The sequence below is a fragment of the Chroicocephalus ridibundus genome, chromosome 12 (assembly GCF_963924245.1).
Source record: "Chroicocephalus ridibundus chromosome 12, bChrRid1.1, whole genome shotgun sequence".
Lineage (NCBI taxonomy): Eukaryota > Metazoa > Chordata > Aves > Charadriiformes > Laridae > Chroicocephalus > Chroicocephalus ridibundus.
This window is the reverse complement of record NC_086295.1, coordinates 19162826-19190147: the sequence shown is the minus strand read 5'-3', so window position 1 is coordinate 19190147 and position 27322 is coordinate 19162826. Positions and strand designations below refer to the sequence as shown.

Below are 27322 nucleotides of genomic sequence, written 5' to 3'. Positions count from 1 at the left end.
GTACCCTGTGGTATCTGAGCTGTGCTAAGGTTCCTGCTGTGCTTCATACCAATACTGTGACCCTGGGATATCAAAAAAGATGATGTTTTGGCTTTTTTGCCGGGTGCCAGCCTACCAGGGCCCAGGCTCCCAAGAAACACGAAGGAGGGGCATTAGCTGTGGTTCAGGGATAAATGAGTTTCTTGGCCGGGTCTGATTATCCACTCGGGATATTTGTATTTCATTATAACTGACACTGAGAAGCATGTTTGATTTGGAGCAAATTTCAAGAGGAACAAGTTTCAGCATCTGCATTTCCACTGTGAGCACAATGAGGGACAAAACAGGTTAGAGCCTGCTCGGCCCAGGGTGGGGACCTCTTGGGAGGGAAGGCGAGGGCAGTACGCGAAATCAGTTACAAGGAAAGGGCAGGAGCAGCTCGAAGGGCTGATCTTCCTCCCCTTGCAAAAGGGATACTCTAAGCACCAAGTATCAGGTGTGTTTCTGAGGAAGCCAAGTGAGGGAAAGCCAGCTCCTCCCCCAGCGTGGGCGGCTGTACCTGGTGATTAACTCCCAAGCGGAGGAGCAGAGCTCACGCTGAGTCCTGAAGGAACCTGTTGGGAGGAGCTCAGGAGTGCAAGAGGACCAGAAGAGACCTGGGGTCGGACAGGGGACTAATCCAGCTGGAGAGGCACTTCTTGGCATCAACAGCTCTGGTCATGTTCAACTACTTAGCAGTAGAGGTGAGACCCCAGTTCCACCGCAGCTATGGGGGCCAGCAAGGGGCGTCTGGGCCACTGAAGAGCCGCCTGGAGCAACTGAAGAAGCCGTGGTGGAGGGAGGCCACCCCATTGGTGCTCCAGCACAGTGAAACAGCCCGGCTTGCCACAGACGCCTTTCTCGAGCAGGGGGAACGCGGCTACCTGAGTGCCATCGCTGAGGAACGGGAGCTGCCTTTCCTTTCCACCCTGGACATGGAATATATGAGCCATCAGAGAAACCAAAGCGTTCCGGATCCCAGTGCAATGAGAGACAAAGAGGCTGATCCTGGCAATGTGGACACTGGAGACGGGTCCTCCCTCAACTCCGAACTAACATCTGGCACCTACTTCCCACTCATGTCTGATGTGCACCCTCCAGAGCTGGAGCTGGGGTGGCCAGGGACGCCATTCCTCACGGTGTCTGGCCAGACTCAAGCCACTGTGATTTTCCAAAGAAACAAAGCTAACAGCATTAAGGATTTGCTCCGGTCTCTGATCAGCCGGGCACGGACGGTATGTATAGAGCTGCGTGCCTGGAGTGGGGTCTTGTGCTGCAGCACCCGAGTCCTGGTGGCTGGTCTCACAGCCCCGAGCTGTGCGGCTGATCTCACAATGTGACTGCTTTTTCTCTAGCAGACCTCTAACTGTTCCTTCTCCTTTCCTTTCCTGTAATTTCTTTCTGCCTGGGAAAACGTCACACCGGCAGTGCCCTGCAAGGCACTCTGCATCTCCGTTTGCGGGTGTGCAGAGCGCGGTGCCGAAGCCCAGCGCGAGTGAGTGGCAGGACACGCAGCATTAAGGCTTAGCCGTCCTCAGCTGGCAAGTGTGGCCCAGCCAGCCCTTCTGCCCTCTGCCAGGGAGTTTGCACGGCCAGGGTTTTTCTCGGCCCCTGGACATCATGTTAAGCAGGAGAAGAGGATACCACTGGTGGAGAGTGGGAGAACGTAGGACCTGAGTAAACTTGCGGGACTGAAACTCCCTGCCTGTGGCTTGCAGTGGGTCAGAATAAATCATCGTATCTTCTAGACTTGATGTCTGTGCCTCTCTGAGGATGAGTAAGACCAGCCCGTTTTGCCATGCCACACGTTTCTGCTGGGTAGAGATTGCCAACCCTCGGATGTAATAAAAACTAGATGACTGCAATACCTGCCTACCAAGCACAATCCTGGCTTGAATTTACTCACTAAATTACGCTCCTTCTTGTCTCTTTTTGCTTTGCCACTATACCGTGTGCTAAAGTAGCAGCTCAGACAACTGTATCTCAGACACATTTTCAGCTTTTATTGTCTTTGTCCTCTTTATGATTCTTTTCATCTGTTCCATGTTCATTTTCTTTTGTAGTATTTCATTTCAATAGTGTGGAGATACTGAGTAAACTTTTAGTGCAAAGTTCACTTTTAACTAGTCAGCTTCTAGGCAATTTCTCTTATCACTCCATAGTTTCTTATTTAACTTTATTGTCACTCCTTAAATTCATTACTGCCTAGCGCAGAAGGTGGGAGATAAAGCGTTGTTAAGCCTGGCCTTCAGCTGTGTCTAGAACACGAGCTGTTCCAGGCAGGCTGAGCTGAAGTGTTTTCTTCTGTCACCATCTGCAGAGTTGAGCAAAGGTATGTTGTCTCCAGCAGACGAGAGTGGGGCCACGCAGCAGCTCCAATCGCTGTGCGGCATCACCACAGGACCACATATCCTTGGAATCTGGGCACGATATGAAGTAAAGGGGGATCTTTATTTCTTTTGTCCAAAAGAAGAGCGTTTTGCCATGTAAGCTCCTGCTCAGTTGGAAGCAGCCACCGCTTAATGCCTGAACTTCTCTTGCACCTTTGTAGGCAAATACAGGAAGTTTTGTCCAGGAAGTAAATGACAAAAAGCTCTGTTTGTCCTTGCAGACAGCTGATTTATGATCTCTTAAATGATCTGGAAAGTCCTGTGACACTTAGTGTGAGTAATCCATATTACTTTTCAGCAATGGGGATTAAGACGTAGTCATGGCAGAATGCACAGGGTAAATGACTACTAAGAAATGTCCCCTTGTCACTTAGCATGTGTCCCGGATCTCCCACGGTATTATGATCCTTCAAACCACACAAAAAATGTCTTTCTGCTTTCTCAGCTCACAGGAACTTCTCTATTGCTGCAGGGAGGTTGCCCAGGCAGTAGGTACTTTATTTGGACTTCAAGTACATTTTGAGCTTTCTGCTTTTTTGGGTTGGCTTGAAAAAGCACCGACAAGAGACTCATAGAATAGAATCATAGAATGGTTTGGGTTGGAAGGGACCTTAAAGATCATCTCGTTCTACCCCCTGCCCTGGGCAGGGACACCTCCCACCAGCCCAGGTTGCTCCAAGCCCCATCCAACCTGGCCTTGAACCCCTCCAGGGATGGGGCAGCCACAGCTTCTCTGGGCAACCTGGGCCAGGGGCTCACCAGCCTCACAGCAAAGAATTTCTTCCTGATATCCAATCTAAATCTCCCCTACAATCTTCAGGCCTTTATGTTCAAGCTGGGGATTTTCACGCAGTGTTTTTGACTGTTGCATGAAATGTGAGAATAAGTTTTCAACCATCTTATTTGTTTATTACTGGTGTTTTACTGGCTTCCAGGTTGGCAGCTCTGGACAGTGCTTCCCATGATTAACTCTATCATTGACAGCAGTTCGAGCTCATTCACAACCGCAGTTACACATCTTTAAGTAGTTACTGAGTCATTTTGCTCATCAAACCATCCAAAAGGATGTTACCTAAATGTCTTTTAATGAGTAAAGAGCAACCAGAGGTAAAAACATCTTTTGCTTGAAGTGCCAGTAGCAACCGTGTGGAGAACCACTTGCTTTTTAGCTTTTCAGCTGTTGTTTCTGCATTTCAAATATTTTCCCCAATAGACTTTAAGCCCTTGTCACACATCCCTCCTTCAGGGTATTCTCTTCCTGTGTGGTTACAGCTAACACAGAAGGGGGATGGAGCGCTGGTGGGATGTGGGAAAGGTGTTGAGATCCCCGAACACTTTTCCCGGGTCCTGTAGACAGGAAGGCGCATGTCTCAAAATGCTGTTTGCTGTTTTCTCCTGTACAGTCGTACAGAACAACATCAGCCGACTTATTTTGCGACAGCGTATTTGTACTGACAAATCAGCAAAAAGGGGCATTTGTTTTATTGGTACCTTGTGCTGGTGCGGTTTGTCTTTCTACTTTGCTGTATTTAACCAGCTGTCTTTGAAGATGTATGTTCAGATTTGAGCTTTTCTCTTTGCAGACATAAGGAGATGCAGTGCAGCCACACCTCAGCCTTCATTTGATAATACCATTACAATTTTACCTTTGTTGGATGAGCTCCAATCTATTTTGAACTGTCCGTGCTGCTTCTTTCACCCCTCTTGTACAACTCCGACACAGGCTGCACGTCTGTGTTTGCGTGCGATGGCAGAAGGGTCGCTTGTGGTCCCCCAGAGAAGCAATGTGTCACTTCAAATGGCACCATTACAGTAATGACCAAAACCACACTGCTATTGGCAAATACCAGTAAAACCAGCTGTGCTGGTTAGAAACCAGACAGATGGCAACCCCGGTGGGGTGCTGGTAAGTGCTGTAATTCCCAAAGCGATGACTGCAGTAATTGCTGAATTGTGAGTTTACAGAAGTGGATTTAGAAATGTCATGGTTTAACCCCACAATGGGAAGGGGTGAGTTCTCTAGAGCCTGTGGGGCAGCTGTGTCTTTGCAGTGGCCTGATCCGCCAAGGCTGTGCCATGGGCTTGGAGGCCATGATCAGCATGGTGAGGAACGGGGATGCTCAGAGCCAGCCCCAGCCTTGTGGCTCCTACCACTGAAGCCGAGGGGGTGGAGGCACTGGACGCGCGTTGCTTAGGTTTGTAAGGCCACATTGACTTAAATGCCCAAGGCTTTTACACGTGAGACACGAGTTGTCAGGAACCTGAACTGGAGATGGTACTTAGGTACCCAACTTCCACCGCTTTATAGAGCTGTTGGAAATAATCTTTGAGGCTTTAAACCTCACTTTTGTGACAATACGTTCATAGGAGGCTTCAAGGGGAAGACTTACAGGGTCTTCTTTCCCCAAAACTTCTTGGCTTTGGGGTGCAGCTGATGTTATTATAAGAGCTGCCTGCTTTGTTTACCAAGAGGATATGGTGATCTGGGTGGCTCTTACCGTTGTCCTGTCACAGCCATAACTTGGAATGACCAGCCCCACCATCGGTGCCTGCACCTCCACCATGTGAGCCTGCGGCTGGGCACAACCTCCCCTCTCTCCTCACTGCACACTGCAGCGCACGTGGGGCTGACAGCCTTCTTTCCCGACATTGTCTGCGCCTGCTTGCCCACCGGGAGCAACTCTACCCAAATCCCTCCCGTGACGGGATCACATGCGAGGAGGCCGTGAGTAGAGGGACAGCCTGTTCCACCTCCTGATGCCAAGTGAAAACCCGCTTTGGAAAACATGAGTCTGACTATCACGCAAGGCTCCACCCAGCTTGCACAAGCTGGTGTCCCACTGCCTGGAGCGCTTGCTCCCGCGCTGACGCCAAGGCCCTGCCAGGAGGCTGCCAGGAGATGCAAGTCTGCCTGGCAGCCAGCTGCACCCAGCCCAGGGCACGGGGTGCCAGGGGCGGCCCTGTGCCAGACCTGCCACACGCAGCCGTGCTACTGCCTGCTCAGCCCCATCCCTCTCGCAGCCAGCACTGCGGACTGGCACTGCTATTTTGGGGCAAGCAACAGGCCCGAACTCTGCCAAAGCCTGTGAGCAGTAGTAGAGAAACATGAGATGGTGTGGACCTTCTGCACACGCAGGCACAAGCAGTGCCTCTGGGCGCATGGGGTCTGGGGACAAAAGAGTGTCAGTGTCTCTCGACTCCGTCATACTGACTTCCTAAGCCAAGTTTAGATTGTCTCCAGGGCCAAGCCTGCCCCAGACCTGAGCTTGAGGTGAGCTGGAATATCGTGAGGCAAAAGTGGCTGAGAGGGACTTGCCTGAGGCCTCACACAAGGTTCAGCCTATGGTTTTTTTCTTGGTGCTTCATCATTAGAGAACGGGTGACCCATCAAAGTCATTTGGCTGAATTGCCTTTGGTTTTGGCTGAAGGCCAATGTGGAAAGACGTGGTGGAGTCCTGCTTTTTTGTGTGGGTCTCAGCAGTACCTAATGCTGATAGCCCAGCAGCAACATTAATTTGGGAAGTTAAAGATGCTTCTTGTTGCTTCCAGGGCTCTTCCGGGGCTGATGCTGCCGTCCGTGCCAGATGGGCACCTTTCAGGAGGGGCGAAGAGTTTGCCAGAGCCTCATAAGGCTTCTGGGAAAACACCACTGATGAGGGTTACAAAAGAGGTGCCCTTTGGAGTCAGAGTCTGAAGCCTGTATTTCCCAGGGCCAGGGTGAGAGGGTGGAGATGTGGTTTTCGCCTGGACAGTAGGAATGACTTTTACCTCTTGATGACAGCTGCCTTGTGTCCCATGTGGATGTCTGGGATCAAACTAGCCTCCAGGAAGGTTCTTCCCCAAACCCTGCTGTGGTGGCCTGGGCCAGGGGTCAGTTGTTGAGGCAAGTTGTTGAGGACCAATGACGGTGTTTAAGGCATCATCGCAGAGATGGTCTTTGGAGACAAACCATACAGAGCCAAGAAATCTTGTCCATCTGCAAAAGGGATAAATCCCCAAGGGAGCAGGATGCAACCATTTGACATTGCTGCCCAACTCTGCCACGGCTCTGGTGCAGACGGTCTCTCCATGGTGTGTGCAGGCAGAGCGGGGCTGAGAGGAGCCAGCTGGCCAAGCAAAAGATTGTGCAGGAGATCATGGGGAAGCCAATGGAGCCCTGCTCTGCCCATAGCAGCTGCCTCCACTCAGTGCCTAGACCATGAAAATGAGCCTGGAAAGAGGCAATTTATTAAGGAAAACAGCAGAAGAGCTGCTGGGCAGTGGGTGACCTGGGGCCAGCATGCCAGTCTGGAACAGAAACGTGAGCCTGTCCCCACATCCAAGGGCAGTGATACTTGGAGCTCCTCTGCTCTTTTCTGAAGCTATTCCAGGTCAGACCCGCAAACGTGATTCAGCCTGCTCCTATTTAAAGCTTGAACCTCTGCACATTTAGAAGTCAACCTCACTGCTGTCCTCTGCATTGAACTCTCTGTTTGAAGAGAAGCAGCTGGGCAAAAGTGGCAGAGGAAAGCTCACCCTCATGGTCCGCTCCATAGGGTGATTTGGACTATGGAGGACTGCATTCATGGCCGTGCTCTAACACAGGCAGAGGAGGTGTTTAAAAACAGGATTCCTACCCCGTCACGGGGTGAACAATGAGCAGCAGAACAAACTCTCGCGCATTTTGTGTGCAAGGTGTAGTGTGGGGCATGAACATTGAGTGACAGGGTAAAGTATGCCACCAGAGCTTCACTCCAAAACCCACTGCTTTTTGGGCCATCTTTATTTGGGCATCCTCTACTAGGTGCAGAAACTCATAAAATCAGAGTTGTGCACACAATTTACAAGTACCAAACAGTTACCTTAATTACTGCTAAGATACGGTAAAGGCTGGGACTAAAGTACTTGATCAGTAGGTCTGTTATTTTTTCAGCTTTTGAAATGAAGCTGGCCTGTCGGTAAATCCTTCACTAACTTTTTCAGTCCCCCAGTGTGTTGCCATCTTCCACGAGTTCTCATTGTTAAGTGTTAATGGTTCAAGGTCTAAGTTAACAGATTGCTCCGCCAGCACCCTCGGGTGAAGGGCGTCAGGCCTGACAAATCATCCAGCTCAGCAGGTGCTCTCCTGCCTGCTCCTTCCTTCTCTAAGATGTCCCCCTGATGCCTGTCACTAATGGTGACGGCCAACAGACGATCCCAGCAGTCCCTCCCTTGATGTTGTCTGCTGGCAGGCTCTCTCTGTGAGGAACAGTGGAACAGCGTCTCCAGTCACAGCTTTATTTATGGTTGATTTCCCTTGATCCATTGTTCTGGTTGCAGGTCATACTGTACTTTGAATTTTCTAGTTTTGGGTCAACGTGCGTGTAGTAGGTACTTGTCATGACCTACCTTCTATTTTCTGTATTTTCCTTCCAGTTTCTGCAGATTTCATTTAGCCAAGATGTTCTGCTGCCTCCCATCCTGTCTCCACAGTGGGATGGGTTGCCATGGCCTTCTTCAGTCTCATTCTCTAAAGAACTGGCAGTTCTCTTTAAAATTATTTTCCTTTTTAAACCCTCTCCCTTGGAGACTTTATCTTACAAGTCTTCGTTTTTCTGAGACAGATTTTATTGAATTCTTTTTTTAAAATAATGTTAGCGTTATTCCTTCTCCCTACTGTTAGGTTTCATAACTGTCACTTGAATCCTGGCTGCATTAACAAGAGCGCTGCCAGCAGGGAAAGGGAAGGCATCCTTCCCACACACATTATTCTACGATTTTGCCTAGCCGCCCCTAGGATGTAATCTTGGAGCAAGGACATGTACATACTTGATCAAGATACCTTCTCCCTTACCTGGCAGGGTGTCCTTCCTGAAAAATATGGTACTTCTTTATTTTAATATGCTAGTCATCGATGGAGTCAGTCATACCAACTGAATAACGATTTTGGGCAGTCTCAGCTCTCCTGTTTACATGCCGTATTTCTGGCATATTTGCTTAAGGCAACACATAGTTGTTGCATCAGTGACATTCAGAGTCTGTGCATGTGCATTGCCCTTTCAGCTGTTTCTTTCTGTGACTCACAGATGAGACAGGAGGGAGCTGGATGAGGAATGTCTTCATAGCTGTTAAAACTGATTTTTTCTGCCATGGTGGGGTAAGGGCTGTTAAACACAAAGGTCCGGAATCAACAGCCGCTCGTGTGGCCACAGTCGCTCACTAGCTCGGGAGGTTTGAATACTTACTTCATAGTTTAAAGTGCAATTCACTTGGGCATGAGATTTCAACAGTATCTTGTTCCCCCCCTCCCCCCCCCCTCTTTTCTCCTGCCTAGGTGATAGCAATTGTGATGGATCTGTTTACAGACATGGAAATACTGTGTGACCTGCTGGAGGCCTCAAGCAGACGGCACGTCCCTGTTTACCTGATCCTGGATGAAGAGTACCTGAAGCATTTTGTGGAAATGTGCAATAAAATGGCTCTTACTCAGGACAACTTCCCAGTAAGTTTTCAGTTCCACACTGGATATGGCAAACAGCTCTTGGAATTGATAAAAACCCTTTGTTCTGTTTCCTCCACCTGGTCTCTGGGACCTTCTCCCACTGTCCCAGGCTAAGAGACCATGGCTGTTCGGTCTAGGAAATCGAGGTCTGTCTGGAAGCACAGGGGAAGGAGTGGAGGTGCCTCCTCGTCCTGTATCTTGGTGTTTTGTGGTCCTCGCTTCAGTTTTACACACGAGCAGTGTGCAGTCAAGGCCAATAAGATGCCATGCATTACAGAACGCTTTGCTGGGCTGGTGCAGGCAGACAGGCGGAGGTCGGCCAGAAAACTTAGGTTCATGTGGACCTGTATCATCACCTTTCTTTGTCCCCTCTCAATCCCTGCTCTAGGACACAGAATTGCAAGACTTAAGTTGCACACAGTTCAGATCCCTGAGCCCAGTTTAGAGTCTGGCTAGAGCTGGTGAGTCCCTTCAGGTGTCCTGACCGACCACTTCCCCCTGCCCTGCTGCACCACCTCAGTGTAAAACCACATGTTAAAAACCTCATGTTAAGATCTGCTTCTCAGCTTTACAGTTCAGTTGCGGGCTCATGAGGGGTTCATGAAGAGCCTGACTTGGTGGGGTGCCCATCAGCAATGGTGTGCAGTGCCCAGAGCAGGCAAACACTAAAAATTAATGTGTCGGTGTGACAAACTCTCTTGGGAACCGGCAGACTCAGAAATACACCCCAGTATCTTGCTGATCCCCATATAGCTTTTCTGGCTACCACCTACCAATGGAAGTTGGTGTTTTCGTTGTCTTTTGTTAGTCCTGCAAGGCTGGCAGTCCTGGCTGTGCCCCTTCACTGGGTGCAGAGGATTCCCTGGAGGACTGATTCTCCTCCAGCCACCAATTTCATAGGCTTTCCCTTCATCTTGGTGGGGAATGCTTGGAAGTTATCCAGTTACCTCAAACCCATTCTTAACTAAAACCAGGCTAGGGAAAAAGCAAAAATAATGTTTTACAGCACTCAGATGCAGTTACAAATGTCTTAATTTCCCCTCATTTTAAACCTGTCTACACAGAGAGGGGCTTCCTTTTTCCCTCCGTGCTGGTGACACTCTGTCCTTTCTTGTTTCTCACAAGCCAGACCCATTTCATCACACTTCTTGAGATGGCAACTATCAGGGAAAACTGCTTTGTGCTGGAGCACGTTTGTTTTCATTAACAACTGCATTGCTGAAATCACCTGGTGGACCCCGATAAATTCCATCTCTCCAAAATGTATTTTACTTGCTTCTTACCCGAGAGCCTGGCCGTTGTTTTTAATTAAAATTAGAATGAGTTTACATCCATGGAGATGTTTATGTCTCTTTGTTAGACCTGATGTTATGTCTCGTGCTTTAATAGCTAATTAACACTTGCCTCCCCCATTCAGTGACTCATCAGCAGGCCTCAATGTGGAGTCCCCTGGGGCGGATGCATCTCAAGCAGTACATTAACATACGTGCTTGATATCCACATCTAAGTGGAATGAGTGTACATATTTTATTCCTGGCTCTGAGTTGCGACAGGATGTGATGGTAAATCTCCATTTGGAATAATTGGTGACAATGTGGGGTTTAATGGGGAATTTGGGGCAACTGGCCCTCCAGCATCTTACTTCTAAGAACGTTGTGTGAGCCCGCTGGTGTCAAATCCTGGTGCTGAACATCAGCAAATCCCATAGTGGTGCATCAAGCTTTGGCAGTGATCACAGCAGAAGACTTATGTGTTGGATTTTTTCCAATGGTCATCTGCTGAACCTAAAATTACTGTCTAAATCAAGTGAGAGTGGTACCTGGCTTTTCTGCAACATGGGATTCTCATCTTGTTTGGACAACTCAGAGCCTGGATGGCCAAGAATAAGAAGAGGATGGAAAAAACGAGCCGTATTGCAGAAACACAGCCAGCCTTGGGAATGATAAAGGGAGTGAATACTGTGGCGACAAATCTATGGGATATCCCTTACTTGAAGGGATTTTAACTTCCCTGGGGGGGAAGAGGAAGCTCCTCCCAGTGAGAACTAGTATTACTACCTCAGCACTGGAATTAAAAAAATCCCTGTGTTGATTGGCAAGAGGATTATGTGAACAACTCCCCAAGCATCCATCATATCTTTCTCTATATCGGCAACTTGTGGTGCCATTTTAGAGGATCACAGATTAATGCAAGTTAGCAGGGACCTCAGGAAGTCATCAAGGCCAACCTCCTGCTCAAAGCAGCGTCACCTGTGAGGTCAGACACGTTCTCAGGGCCTTAACTAGTCTAGTCTTGAAAACCTCCAAGCGTGGAGACTACACAGCCTCGCCGGGCAACTTGTTCCAATGCACAACTGCATTACGGGGAAAAAGTTTCTCCCTTCTCATAGGTGACAGATGAGGATGTCTTCTGGGGCACGAGAAGGCAACAGGTGAGAGCTGCAGTGCAAAGATAGTGAAGCTTCAGCTCTGTCCCTGCTAAAAGTTTCCATGAACTCAAGAGAGGACTGGACAAGTACCTGGAGAAGAGGTCCGGGGGGTTCCCACTAAGACAAACCACAAGAGGCTCGGGAAATCCCCTGAGCAGAAAACAGAGTCAGCAGCAATATTAGGGGGCAGCATCATAAATGATTGCCTTCTTCCTGCTCTTCCCCAGCTGCTGTTGCCCACTGTGAGAGATAAACCGTTGGGTCAGATGGGCCCTGGTCTGGAGGAGATTTGCTGCTCTTATGATGCCCTGAAGTCAATGGTGCCCCTTGGCTGGGCAGGAAGACTTCCTCAGCGTGACATGAGAGTCAAGCCTTTCCCACCCCGCTGCCATGAGCTCCCCAGCAGATGTTTCCAGGAAGGCCACCTCCTGCCTGCAGGGACTCTGACGGAAGAGGAGAGCTGTCAGGAATGGAGTCACCTGCCACAGGGTGACTGCCTCCTGCTCCTCACCCCCGAGGCATGACTTCCGTGCCGTGAACCCCCCGTGAGGCCAGAGACTGGGCGAGCTGGTCCCTGGCTGTGTAGAGGCAGCCTGGGGAGCCCCCACATGCTCAGCACGTGTGGGAGGAGGAAGAGGGGGAGAAGGGGATGCGGCCATGCCTGGGAGCAGCTCCCGGAGGGGTGTCAGGTTGTGGCCCTGCACCCTGCAGAGAACATCTGCAAGGAAATCACAACTATTCATGCTTGTGTTTTGCACTGGCTGTTACAAACCACTGGGGACAGCCAGGCTGAAGTCTGCTGCATGGCAGAGGGGAGGCTGTCACCTCCAGCAGGTGCCCACCACCATGGGCAGCACCACCCCCGCCAAGAAGCACAACAGCCCCAGCGGTGTGTGCAGCACAGCCGAGCCACCGTGGGTCTTCCTCTTTTGCAGAGCTGACACCAGACAGGGACGAGCTGCCCACAAAGGTGGGCAGTGGTGTGGTGACAGTTTGTAACAGCTCCGGGTGTGCCAAAGCTGCTGGCGGTGGCAGGGAGCTGGCCTGGAGGGGCAGTCAGGGATGGCCGGGCAGGACAGAGTAGGTGCAGCCTTAGGGATGTTTATTTACATGCAAGAAGTTTTCTTTGGCACTGTATCACATAGACCAGGCCAGTAATGGTTTCCAGTGACTGTTCTCCTCTTCTGCCTTCCCCAGCTGAGGTACAAATAACTTTTAGTACAGGCAAAAACCTCACACTACGAAAAAAGCTCCTGATGGATACTGAGAGCCGTATTTACCATTTTGTACCGGGCAGCTGGTTTTACAGGCCAAAGTTGTATCAGAGAAGTTCTTTGCAGTCTTTAAAACAGGGGATCAGGTCTGTTTCACTGGAGTACAGCAGCTGAAAACTTTAATATAATTTTTAAATACACTGATAAAAGGCAATTCTTAAAATGTAGACATACCTTTCTGTAAATCCTTTTTATTGAGCGATATGTTGGTTTTAGGAAGCCTGTCGCTGTATAAAATCAGAACAGCACATTCAATTGATTAAGAAACTGGCTAGGTGTTATGGGTCAAAATTCAGTTTAAATGCAGAGCCATCTGCTAGTGGGGTTAGTTGAATATTGTCAATAGTCTGGAAGAAATCGTATAGTCTTACATACTTCAGAAATGATCTGTAGGCTCATAGGAGTCTCCAAATTTTTTTCAAACCAACATTTGTACATAAGTGCAACTTGTTAATATTTGCTGGTATTTTCGTCTTATAGAAGCAGACAGTGCGACAAAATATTTGGTATGTAGAAGCCCAGAAGTAATACCTTGCTGCATGCTACCTCTGGGAGCAGAGCTCCTGCTTGAGGCAGGCCATCAGTGATGCATAAGGGAACATTTCAGTTTAGTTCAATACGTGTCCCCTCACCAACTCTGCTTCCTTTGCTTTCAGAACATGCGCATAAGATGTCTGAGTGGAGACACATACTACAGCAAAGCAGGCAAGAAATTTGCAGGCCAGGTTCTGGAGAAATTTATCCTGATTGATTGTGACCAAGTTCTTGCTGGTACATACAGGTAAGAAAAAGTAGCAACTACTGTGACAGACTGGTGACGCCGAGAAAATACTCATTACCAATATAGTGAATAACGTTGCTGTTGGTTTTTTTTTTCCTCCATGATAATGATACACTGCTCTTCCTCTTCATTTCCCCTTATAAATGTCAGGTGTCATTTTGGTGCTTTACCTTCTTCTACTCCATCCTCTTGCTCTTACTCGCTGCTTAGCCTTCAGATAGCATTAACTGCTTCTCTGCCAACATTGACGCTGCCTGGACACATTGCTTTCAGTTCTTAAAAACGTAAAAATTGTTCTGCCAGGTCAGATGTTCAGTGAGAGCAGCTCAAACTGCCATCTGAGGTCCATCCCCCTCGTCCTCCCACAGCACGTGCAATCGTTTCATACATCCCTACGTATTCCCTTCGGCACATATGGTCCATTAATTTGCCCTAACTCGTTGCCTGTTCTAAACCAATCTACTAATTTCATGTAGTGCTCCTAGTTCCAGTGCTGCAGGTTAGTAAAATAGCTGTCCTACATTCATCCACCTTCCTGCCCTTTTCTTATCTCAAGTGAGACCTCAGCCTATTCAGTCTCTCCTTGTATGGCAGCTGCTGCATCTCTCACACATTTTAATTATCTTTCTCTGCACCCTCTCTAACCCCACTGTGTCCTTCTTGACATGCAGAGACCAGAACTGCGTGCAGCCCCCAAGATGTGATTGCAGCAAGGTGTTACATAGGGTCAAAATGATGCCCTCTGCTTTGCTATTATCACCCTGCTGCCAGCGTCCAACATTCGTTGAATTTTTTAGCTGCCATTGCACTCTGAGCTGATGATTTCACAGAACTGCTGACGACGGTTCCCAGCTCCTTCCTGAGCTGTTCCAGGTTCAGCTTCACACAGGCCTGATGATATAGATAATTTTTCTGGTTGGGCACCCCACATTTTCCTACACTGAAGTTCGCCTGCCACATATTTGTCCACTTGCTCAGTTCTGCGAGGTCCTTCTGAATTTCCTCACCTTGAGCGAGGTAATCCAACCACCTGAAGGAACCGAGGATCCTCTGCAAACCGGAGGGTTTCACTGCACCCCTCCAAGCCTAAGGTCACCCACAGGATGGAAACCAGTCCCAGGACCAGTCTCTGGGGCCTTGCTGCTGTCTCTTACCCATGTTGAAAAACAACCATTAAGCCCTACCCTTTGCATCCTATGCTTTCACCAGCTCTCAGTCCATAACAAGACCTTTCTGCCACGGCAGCTTAGTTTCTTAAAAGGCTTTGGTGTAGAATGTTGTCAAAGGCTGTTTGAAAACCCCAAAATATGTAGTTGACTGGTCCCTTTATCCACGTACTCAGTGGCTCCCTCACCGAAATCCAGCGGGTCTGGGAGGCAGGGCTTGCCTTTACAGTAGCCCTGTTGACCTTCTTCCACGAGGCTGTGCTTCTCCATGCCATCAGTGATCTTGTTCCTCACAGCACACTGTGCCATGTCTCAGGGTGGAGGTCAGCTCCAGCGCTGTATAGGCCTCAAGATTACGTCCAGAGCCCTCTCTGTAGGTGGGATCATACTGGAAACCTCCCAGTCCTCAGCAAAGCAGTCTGCAGTGGCCCTGGTACGCAGGAGTGAAACGTGTCTCAGTGTCACCAGCACTAGCAATGGATGCAAAAAAATTCATTGAGGTTCTCTGCTACAGTCTTGCCATCACTGAACTTCCCTTTTGACCTACAGATCTCAAATGGGCCCACCAATTTCTTAACTGCCGGTACAGCATTTCTGATCAACCTACAAGCCATAGTCATCTTGGGATTTTTGGACTACTCCTTTTCAGCTTTTTTTGACTAATTGCTGCATTTTTACCTAATTGCCTCTCTTGAAATCTAATATCCAGGTGCTGCATTTATTTAGATTGCTCTCGCCCACTACAGAGTTAAAATTGTGTTGTGAGCATTATTGCAAAAGGGCTCTTCCACTACCTAGGGAACCAAGTCTTATGCATCATTCAAGACCACATCCTGAATAGCATCTTTTCTTGTAGGTCAAACAATTTAGACTAATTAATTCTGGCAAGTAACCATTTATTGCTTCCAAAAAGTTTTTCTCCACAGCCCATCCCAGTGAAGCATTAACCTAGTACGTACATGAGTGGATGAAATCTCCCACTATTACTACCTGCCCTAATTTCGCAGCCTCTGTAATCTCAGTTAACATTGGCTGATCACCATCACCATTCTGATCAGAGGGTCAGGAGTGCTGTCCTTGTACTATATTTTTATTACTAGACTCTTGAGTTTGCCACCTGCAGATCTTTCCCACAGTGTTTTCACGCTGTTGCACATCGTATTATCCTTCACAAACAGTGCAACTCCCCGGGACAGGCTGTTCTGATATTTCTGTGAATTTGGTGCCCTGGCAATACTTTATTCTCCTTCCGCCAGGTCTCCTTGAACACTGCTCTCCCACTCCCTTTCTCTCGCTTTTCCATCTCCCAGACAGCACATGCTGGACCCTCAATCGACCAGCGTCCTCATCACGTCAGCGCTGTTGCTCCAAGCGGCACCTTCTCCTCTGCTTCTGACTTCATCATCTCCAAGGGTAGAGGTCTCACCTTATCAAACTCTGGCAGGGAAAAATGGAAGCACCCAGTTGAAGCTGGTTATGTAGAGTTTCTATATAAACAATATAGCAGTGCCTGGTGGCATTCTGACCATCCTAACGTATCTGAGAACGATGGAGTGGATCCCTGCCAGGAAACATCTATCCATCTCCATTGACGGCAGGGGATGGGGATTAGATAACCGAGACCACTCATTTTTGAGTGGCTAAAACGGAGCATGTATCAGCTGGATTGAACGCCACTACTGGAGGAACATCTTAATTCCCCAGAGTCGGGGTATTGATTAAATGCAGATTCAGTTCTCTGTGTCAGTTCCTCCCTCTGCTGTTCTCGGGCAGGGATCTGCGTCTGCGACGTGCTGTCTTTCTATAGATCTCTGTATAGCTGAAACTTCTCGAGTTCTGGAAGATAATAATCCTGTTTATTTTGATTCTCTGCTCTCCCAGTAAGCACATGATGTTCTGGACTAAAACAAAGAGTCTCTCTTTGTGGAATTTGTTCAACAGTGGTCAGAAACACTTCCACAGGAGAAAATCTGCAAGTCTGCTACTGGATGTACTGCAGCCTGGTACTACACCTAGTGTAGGGATTCAGATGACTCTCCCTACAGATGGGAAAGCTGGATTCAAAGGATGGGAATAGTTACTGAGTAAAGCCAAAGATCCAGGGTGGATTCAGGGATGTCTTGGGATGATACAGGAAAGAGGGTTAAGCGTGTTCTTACCCAGTGGCAGGTTTTACAGTTCAGCCATCTTGTGTTCAAGGATCAAAGGTTTCAGAACCTTCGGTGTTATACGTTGTATGTGCTTCTTTATGTTCAATTTGCCATAGGAGGCTTTTTCCCACCATGGCTGGCCTCCACAATACCCTCTGGCAATGGGTTATGCAGTTTAATTTACGTTTTGCGTGAAGAAATGATCCATTGTATTTACATTAGGCCTACTGGTAGATAATTACATTTGATGACCCCAAATTCCCATAACCTGGGCACAGTAAATCACTGTTTCCTATTTACTTTCTTGACTGCATCCATGATTTTGTCCTCCTCCATTATAATTCCTCACGCGAATCACGTCTTCTCCAGCTGGAGTATCCTTGGCTGTTCAGTCCTTTCTCGTGCAGGAGAACTTCCAGACCTTTAATCCTAATTTCTATCTTCTGTGAGACAAATTGACCAGAACTGCATGAAGTGATTGGGATACCCCATCCACTACACTTTAACACTGTAGTACAATGGTGACTTCTGTCTTTTCCTCCGTCCCCATTCTGGCAGTTCCTGGTCTGCTCTTTGCCTTTTTGACTAGTGGTAGACATTGAAGTGATCGGTGTTTTGAACTGTCCACGGGAACCCTGACCTCTTTCCTAAGTGTTAATATCTGAGAACTCATCAATGTACGGAGACCATCAGGGATTTGGCAATAGTTTGAATTTATGACACTGAATTTTGTCTATCATTTTGTCACTTATTTACCCCATACCATAAGATCCTCTTGCAGCTTCTGATTATCCAGTTTCCTTTCGACCACCCATGATAATTTTGTCATGAGCTCCGTCACGGACTGTTTCTACCATTTTTCAGGACTTTTGTGAATACATTGGACAGCAGCGATCCCAGCACAAAATTTGTGGGATTCCAGTGGGTAAATTAAAACTATTGCTAGCACTTGTATCCCATCTTTAATCAACTGCTACTCCTCCTTTGTACTCCGTGATCACTTAATTTTTCCAAGAGTCCTTGCTGAATGACCATGTCAAAATCTCTTTGAAAATTCGAGTAGCCGAGATCAAGCAGATCATATGCATCTGCGTGCTTGCTGCCTCTCCGAAGAACTGCAAGAGGCTTTTGAAGCATGGCTTCCTTCCACGAAAATATGCTGAGTCTTCATCATTATGATTATAGTTATTTATGCATCTAATCATTTTACTCTCTATTTGCTTCTACCAGTTTGTTCAGTATGGAAATAAGACTGGCTGGTTTGTAGTTTTCCAGGAGCTCTTTAAAAGGTTCACATTTACTACTTTCCATTCCTCTGCTACGATGTTCCATTTTAAATGATAGGTTATTCACTGGTTAATAATTGGAAAATTGCTGACTTCCAGTTTTTGAAGGCTGTTTACTTTAATATTTTCCTTTAATGTGCCTTTTAACTACGGTGACTTGTTGGATGTTTTAAAATATCTTTATTTTGATAGGTACGTTTTCTCCGAGACTCTAATATAGCATCTTTAAACAATCTTCAGGCTGCCTCAAGCATTTGACCTTCTTGGTTACTCTTTTAAATTTCTTTTTAATAGCATTCCTCACTTTCTCTTTTAAGTTAAGTATTACTGTTGTAGATTATTTTGGTCCTGAAAGAGTATTTAATATGGGTACGTCATGGGGACTTTTTTGCCGAGTGCCCTTTCCAAAGAAACTTTCTGAACTGGTAATGTTATTTCTCCTTTTGTTGGTTTTCTGGCTAGTTCCTCCAAAAAGCGTTAATTTATAGTGTCTAAAATGCAGCTTCTGCAACTGTCCCAGTAAGGGCCCTCATCCAACACGGCTGTAACTGAATCTCCCTCTATTCCCCTGCTTTCTGCCTTCTTGGCCTCTCAGCACGTCCTCAGCGTGGCGCATTTACCATCAGCACCCAGAAAGTTCACAGAATAGCCCTGATCCTATGTTTTTCCTGTTGGGGAGTGGAATTTTAATCCAACAGGCATATATTTCACTTTTTGAGATACCATTTACGTTATTTGATTATTATTTTTTTTTAAATCTGTTGTGCCACTGCCCCAGCAACATCCTCTCTTTGTCCTTTCTGTATAATTTTTACCCTTGCAGTTATATCATTTCTTGATTTTCTTCTACCCAGGATGTTTCTGATATGCCTGCTGTGTCAGACTCATCATTTCAGCTCGGGTATTTCACGACATCTGTCTGTTTCTTTAGCTCATAAAATTTATGTGTGCATGTAAACGTTTGTATCTGGTCTGGTTGTTCAGCACTGTGCACTTTTCTAGACACAGTTTTATTTGTTCAGATGTTCCTCATTGATTCTCATTTCTTACCCAGGTGTTACTGATTTGTATCCTGTCCTTATATAAGAATACAGTTTTCTTGTGTTTATTCCTAAGGTAAAGTGGGCAAGCTCAAACTACGTGGCCTTCTACACATCACAGCTTTGCTCCAGGTTCTAATTTAAAGCCTCCCTGTATCTTCTGCAATATATCGTGCAGCAGCCAGGTTTCATTTAGGTTAAGATGGAATCCAGCTTGCTTTACAGAGTCACTGTCTTCCTGCAGTTTTCCATTTCCTTGTGATTCTATCATCCTTTCCCTAACTTAATATCCATAACCATGTCCTGAAATGCTCTTTTACTTCTCTGTCCCATTCTAAGCATGGAAGAGGGAGCATTTTATAAGGCTACCGATAAAATCCTGATCTTTTTTAGCTTCCCACTTAGGTGCTTTTATTTTACCCCCTGAGATGCATCCCATCTCTTTTTATGTTAATGGGGCCTATGGAGACGTTGACTAGCGGCTTCTCTGCAGCGCTCCATAACTTAGATCCAAACGTGTCTACCACCCTTCATCCCAGCGAGCAACTTGCTCATTGTTCTTTGCTGTCATCCTTCCTGAGCACTGGATCCTGGAGGACGCTCCTTCGTGCTGTCTGTCTCCTATGGACACCAACACCATTTGGTGCCCTCTGTATAGTGTGGTTTGTACAACCTGAGGACAGTTACCACGCTGACCGTCAGCTGTCTCTTTTCCAGACTCAACATCTCCTGTTCCTCAGAGGATTCAAGTTGAGCAAAAAGGTTACACGTGTCTTGTAGGCCACAATGTGGTTCATACACCCCCTGAATGTTTGCTCTTTTTCCCAACACTGTGACGCTGCAGACGCGTATTTTCCTTAAGACATTCTCGAACCCCCAGAGCTGCTGCCGACTCATTCTCCAGCCTGTATTTGTGCACCTGAACCTGACTGCCTGGAGCGTATTTTCTTTGAATATTTTCCTGTTGAACCGCACCCATTTTTTTTCAGAACCTTTTTCAAATTCATATCTGTGCAGTCCCTCTCTATGGGATGTGATCTGTGAATTTAACGAGTGTACACTCATCTGTTATTCAGGCTGCTCGTGAAGATATTGGGTAGCAGCAGAGCCAAGATGCTAGACCCCTCGAGAGTTTCAAAACATCCTTCTACCTTAGCAGTGAACCCCGATGTCTCATCCCTCTGCAGCCTCTCTTGCAGAGGGGTATCTTCCTACTCTATCCTTGACCACTCAGGTATTCAATAAGTGTCTTTTAATTCTTCAGTTTTAACAAGAGACTTTTTTCTCCTCAAGTGCATGCTCAGATCACGCCTGAAATACATTTTTAGTCTCTAGTTCCATCTTGAGACATCAGATTCTCTCTCCTATGAGCCCTATATGCCCTATATGTGGTATTACACTCCTGCAGCAAGAGCAGTACATATATTGACGTTTTCGTATTGAACCCTGCATGTTAATACTGTCGTCGTCTATGCTGACTCTTCCCTTGATAGTTTCGTAAAAAAAAGCCCTCCTTATTTTCCAAAATACTCTTGGCCACCTTTGTAGGCAAATTAGCTTAGAGCCCTCAACTCTTATGTGTTTATTGATTAAATACTTCCCTGTGTTTTCCATCTTTAACATTATATTTCCTCTAAATGAAGACAAGGAGAAAACAAGGTTCATTGAGGTATTTAGGAAAAGCAATAATCTAAAATCCTAAATATAGTTCTATATCTAGTTATTTAGTATTATTCTGGGCACCAAAATAAATAGTATGTTTCTTTGAGCACTTATTTAACGTAACATGGTGAAGGATATGAAGACATTTACTAATGCAGCAGATGAGAGGAGCCGAAGGGAAACGGGGCTAGAACTAAACAGGATCTTGAACAGGAAAACTAGAGTAGATGTTTGCCAGGTTAGGACTAGAGAAAAGAGGTGGTATTGCCAGCCTGAAAGGGAGTTGCGTGGCTGTTTGTGTTGTCTTAGAGGAGATCAGATTTCTCAGCTCAAAATGGAAGATGGTCAAAGTATGGGTACATGTCTTGCCACTGTCGCAGAGAGGGAGGAGCTCACCGTTTGCTGTATCGTAGTGAAAGAAACTCAAGATGTGGGGTTGAAGGCAACACGACAGCTGAAACTGAAAAATTAGAGGAGGAATTTGAGAGGATTACAAAAGCTCTGCACCTGGCTTCAGTGCATAAGTGTTTGCAATGGACAGATAAAGCTACGTGGGTTTGAAGCTGGAGGAGGTTTGCAATATCTTTAGAAGAAAGGTGCTCATACTCTCAGGTACCTGTGTCCCAAGCAAGAGGAAAGACATTAAAAGTGGGATCCAGATCTAACTCAATGAACAGTCACCTCAAGAAAGAAATTATAATTAAGCAGAAAGTGAATGCATAGGGAACGGAGAGCATAGTGTAATCAGCAAGCGAGCACTGTCAGAAGATGTGTTATATATAACCTTGAGGAGCACACCAAAGCAAAGAGGAGGAAGTCCTCGGGTGCATAAATAAAGATAGAATCCAGAAGAAAGAGACATCCTTGCATCCTGCTGTAAGGATGAATAAGAAATAAGAGAAAACTGAGACGGGACGCCCAAATTAACTGAATGAATTGCACTCTTTTTAATCAAAATGAAGATGAAAAATGAGGAATGGTAATGACTTCAAGTGCCTTGGAAGCAAGTTTAAAGAGCTTGCTGTAATAAAGTCAGATTATTGTCATCTTATCAAAGAAAATGTCACTTGAAATTGAAAGTCCAGTAATGGGTGTGATGTAGTATCTACATTTAACAAATGTGCAAAAATGATACACAGAAGTTTGTATCGGCATACAGAAAGAAAAGAATGCCTTTGACAGCCAAAGTGATGGAAAAAAATAAAAATGAGTAACAGAAACTACTGAAAGAAGCGGAAAAAACCTTCTGCTGCAAATTGGTATCTCATCAGTTGGAAACAGCTGCAGCAGGGGAGCCAAGTGTGACGAATTGCGAGCCACCTGTAGAACACAGCCCTAGAAAGGCTGCTGCTACCCAAGACCGTACGGCGATTTTACAGAGGCGCTGGCAGAAGAACTAATCTCGTTGCCGAAAATGCTGCTGAGCCCGAGACTGCTGCCGAAGTACCGCAGGGTGCTCCTGCCACCCGTGCTCGGCCCCAGGCAGGCGGCGGGGCCCGGGACCCGCGGCGGGGCGCGGAGGTGCCCCCGCCCCCGGAGGTGATGCTGCGGCTCCATCTCCTGGCCCAAGGCTGAGCTGCACGGGATCCGGGAGCGTCCCAAAGCACGGAGGGGAGGGATCCCGTCCCACGGCCATCCTCTCCCGGAGTCCTGTCGTTTGTGCCACAGGGTGGTTCAGAACTGGATACGGGATCTCCGTGTGCAGCAGTTTGTTGTGGGAAAAATAACGGCAGGAGAATCCTACCGCTTTTAGAAACACGCTTTTAGCATCCAAAGCGGCCCGCGATGAGGAGCTCCACAGCTTGCCTGTGTGTTGTGTTGTCTAAGGAAGTACCTCTTGTCTGTATTGAATTTGTAACCTGTTAACTGCATTCGGTGTGTCATTTTTGTACCAGAAGAGACAAAGAATGATCATTCCCTGACTATTTCCTCCATGCCGTTCATGGAGGAAAAGACCTTTGTCAGTTTGTAGTGCTGGGAATAGCCATGGCAGGGCCACATTATCATAGAATCATAGGGCTGGAAGGGACCTCTGGAGATCATCCCATCCAACCCCCTGCCAGAGCAGGGTCACCCAGAGCAGGTGGCACAGGAACGCGTCCAGGCGGCTTTGGAATGTCTCCAGAGATGGAGACTCCCCCACCTCTCTGGGCAGCCTGTGCCAGGGCTCTGCCACCCTCAAAGGAAAGAAGTTATTTCTCATGTTTAGGTGGAACTTCCTATGCTCAAGTTTGTGCCCGTTACCTCTTGTCCTGTCGCTGGGCACCACTGAAAAGAGCCTGGCCCCATCCTCCTGACACCCCCCCTTTCAGCCATCTTTTTTCCAGACTGAAGAGACCCAAATCCCTCAGCCTTTCTTCATAAGAGAGATGTTCCAGTCCCCTCATCATCTTGGTGGCCCTTTGCTGTCCCCTCTCCAGCATTTCCCTGTCCTTCTGGAACCAGGGATCCCATAACTGGACACAGTACTCCAGATGTGGCCTCACCAGGGCAGAGCAGAGGGGGAGGATGACCTCCCTCCACCTGCTGGCCACACTCCTCTTGATGCACCCCAGGATGCCATTGGCCTTCTTGGCCACGAGGGCACGTTGCTGTCATAGAAACCCGTACTATGGCAAGGAGGAGGGCTCTGCCACTGGGGGGACTTCTATGATTCCTTCCAGGTCCTATGGTGACACAGAGTGGGTGGGTTCCCCTTGCATCAGCATAGGAAGCTGGGACACAGCTGTGAGCTGTAAGCAACATGGAGGGGAACAGCAGCACTCCTGGGACTGGGGAAGGAACTGTAAGAAGCGTGAGTGGCAGGGACAGTCATAAGGCCAGGGGGGGTGTATGGCTAGATCTGCGGTGGCTCCCCTTACAGGGGAAAGGATGGCCAATGTGTTAGATAGACCCGGCCACCTCCTCTCAGTCTCAGGAGTTTCTGTAGGGAGGCAGTACTTTGGTCAGATGGTGCTGAGGGAAGACAGAAGGTGGAAGTCCCTTTGTCTGTGGTGGGAAGCAAAACCTAAGCAAAACCTGTTATTTACCTCCTGCTAAGGTGAGGCCGGAGGCCTCGATGGGTAGCTGCTGTGGTGTTCCTGCTAGACTGTTTGAGTCTGAGACACGAGACCTCCTCACCAAAATGAGGAGGGCAAGCATGGCCACTTGCACAGATCTGCTTCCAGGTCTGCTGGCAACAGCAGTGCTGGGCTGGGGGAAGAGGGATGGCAGGTATTATCCTCCATCAGGCTGACCAGGGTCCTCTCACAGTTCACGGCTGTTACGGTTTGAGAAACCCATAACAATTTACTGTTGTTTAGATGATTATTGTCTCACCGGATGAGCCCTCCCCACCCAGAGAAAAAACAAGGAAAACTGAGGGTTGAAATATAAACAGATGTAACAGAATTAAGACTAAATAATTAATATTAATAACACTAAAGAACAAATATTGATCCCAATACCGATATAAAATACACAAGGACTATACCCAGCCCATTCCATCAGCAGAAGCCGTGCACTCCCCACAGGGGACTCCCGTTAAATGTGGGACACTGCGAGCGCTGCGGCTTCGGGAGGAAGGGAAGGGCTCAGGGCTCCAGCACCGGGGCAAGGAGTTCTCTGGATCACAGCCATCAAGGGAGAGAGAAACTACGCAGCAAACTTTCTAATTTATATTGCATGTGGCGTTCATGGTATGAAATAATCCTGTTGGCAGCTTGGGTCAAGTGCCCAGGTCTCCCTGCTCCTCATCCCCGCATCTGGCAAGGCTCGAAAACACCGAGACCTTGGAACGCACATAGCCTATCTGGCTATAAAGTAAATATTTTCAGGAATTCAGACACTAGAGTCTTCTAAAAGTGCTGTTTTCCCAAGCATTGGAAGATAAATTAGTCCTGTGTCACTCAAACCAGGACAACGGGACAACACTCGCAGTGTGAGGGATGCAAGCCTGCCCCTCCAGAGGAAAGCGGGCTCAGCCCTCTGAGCACATTGGTGGGTTTGAGGAGTTCAAGTGAACACAAGTGTGCATGTGAGTGGAACAGGTCCTGAGTCGGGGCACATCTAATGGCCATGCGGTGCAGATGCAGCACTCTTGTGTAGAAGGGTGATAGCTGTAAGCAACGTGGAGGGGGACAGCAGCGCTCCCGGGAGCCAGGCAGCACCCCTGGTACAGCCGCCTTCGACGGCGGTGATACAGACTACATGAAATCTCCCACCTGGACTCTTGGATTTTTTCGAAGAACTCACACAGTTTTGTGAGAGGTAACTTTCCTTTGCAAAAGCCGCCTTTCCTATTATATCATATTTACCTACATGACCATTAATTGTATTCTTTGGAAGAGTCTCTACTGATTCGTGCTGTGCAGTTATGAGAATAATGGTCTGGAATGTTACAAAAATTGTATCACATTAGCAACATTCCACTCTTCTGATAACCAAGGCACATTCAAGTGAGGGATAACACACCCTGGTTGGTTAGTTGAGCTATTTCATCCTTGCATTCCTTTGGCACTCTTGCATTAGTACTACCTGGTCCTGCCAATTCGTTACTATCTGCTTTGTTGATATGTTTTCTAATCTCTTCTACAGAGATTTCAACATAAGACTGACCCTCCTTTACGTTCTGTATAAAGGTGGGTTCAGGGCAGCGATCAGCCCAAGCTCCTGTACGGTAAACGTTGATGCAGAGGAATTATCTGAGCACTCCTATTGCACATGGACCATGCGCCAGCCCTGCAGACAGCTCCGTATTATTTCTTATGTCTTTTGCAATGTGTGACCCAATCTTTTTGATAGATGGCCTTTCTGGTCTTAACAGCTTCTCTTTTGTCATTTAGCCATCCCAGCTATTTTCTGGGTTTTGGTTTTGTTTGTGTGTTTGTTTTCTCATTTCTCTTTGTGAAGCTGTATGCATTTACTTTGAGCCTCCAGTATGGTATTTCTGAATGCGCTTCATGCCACCCGCAAAGCTTTTTCGCTCTTTTACTATATCTTCAGTCTTACTTAATATACCTGTTTTGATATCAAGCAGAAGAGTATTAATCTTTTCATTTTATGTTGCTCTTTGTGGGGTGTGTATGCTGAGTGTAAGCATACTACTTTCTTCAAAACAACACTATGAACGTTATGAACCATAACAACTGCATACTGAAATTAAATGACCATTTTAGGATTGTTCTTTTGTAATTATGTAATGAGTACATTCAAGTAATCTCAGACTTGCATACTTCAGAGAAAGCTTTCACGACATAAATCAGGTAGCATTACAGTACTTGAATGTTAAAATCAACGCTAGGTATCTTGGTACGCTGTGAACTAAAGTTGCATGTGGGGTTTATTTTGCAGTTTCACCTGGCTTTGCAGCCAAGTCCACACCAGCCTGGTAACCCACTTCCGTGGTCAAATTGTTGCCGAGTTTGACAAGGAATTCCGGTACTTATATGCAGAGTCCCGAGCAGTGACCAACTTCTGTGTGCCAGATCCTGGAATGTGCCCCTCTTCTCAGAATACCTCAAAAGTTGCCAACTCCCTTTTAAAGTCCGCACAGGTGAACGACACTGAAACCTTGAGCCCCTCCAGCAGCCTTTCCAACGTAAGCATCAGAAGCATAAAAATGTCTCCCTTTCTGAAAAATTCCAGCTGCAATGTACACCAGGAAAAGCAAGATTCAAACTCTGATTCTTGTAGTAAGAAGGGGAAGGAAGACACATCTCTGAAGCCCGCTTGCCCTAAGCAGCAAGGAGAACCACCAGACTCACCAAACAGTCCTCCAAATATATCCACCCCAGCCTTTTATCACAAATCAAATCTCATGACAGCAAGGACATTCTTGCAGCCGGAGCCTTCCCCTGCCCCGAGCTCCAACAAACCTAGTTATCAAGGGGACAATAAGGCTAACAGCAGCCACTGCTCCCCACAGGAGCAGACAGTGCAGTCCCCTTCCGAGGGTGCCGGTAGCAATGGGACAAGCATGAAGCCGAAAGGGCCTGCTGCTACCTCCCAAGAACCGACAGCAGAAAATGACACCACTTTTTATGGGATGGAAAAAAGACAGAGTCCCAGACAAGGGAAGTTGGACCTGCTATCCCCATACAACCAGCTAAAACGAGATAAAAAGCCTGTAGTTTCTTGCTATGATAAACTCACCGAGGACATGTTGATGGAAAAGAACAGTGCGTATGGGGCTGAGAAAAGAATGACCCTCGGGCACAGTAAGCTGGACCTAATCACCAAGTACAACAAGTTAAAATCTAAACATATACACAGTCGGTTCGAACTCTGACCTGGGCCTTGAGGTGTCCTTTGGTCTTATTTTCAAGTGGTTGCTTTTCTCCACCAATCGTCATATCTGGGGCTTGAAATCAAAATACGGGTGGCAAATTAGTCTTGTTCCTATTAAAAGGTGTCAGTGCTGTTTCTAATACATACAGATGACTGATTCAGATGAGATTAGCAAGTACAGTTCAAATTTTCAATTACAAATCATGACAGGAGAGAGAAAATTACATAAACATAATCTACGCCTCTACCTTTTTTTTAACCATTTGCGAAAGAACTTTTCTTTCCCAAAGAACATTTCTGCCCCCCCAAACTTACAGCAAACCCATTGCTACAGCTGGAAACTGTTTGGCCATTGAGGTCTTCAGGGTAAACCCAGGTTCTCTTTGTACTAAGCGATTCC

General features: G+C 47.1%; 1 protein-coding gene across 1 annotated transcript; it reads left to right on the top strand.

Moving 5' to 3' along the window:
• Positions 1-641: 641 nt before the first annotated feature.
• FAM83C (family with sequence similarity 83 member C) lies at positions 642-27289 on the top strand. Its single transcript, XM_063350071.1, has 4 exons — positions 642-1253; positions 8701-8868; positions 13227-13351; positions 25987-27289. Exons 1-4 carry the CDS (start codon positions 699-701, stop codon positions 26921-26923), a joined length of 1785 nt encoding a protein of 594 aa, XP_063206141.1. The 5' UTR covers positions 642-698; the 3' UTR covers positions 26924-27289.
• The last annotated feature ends 33 nt before the right edge of the window (positions 27290-27322 follow it).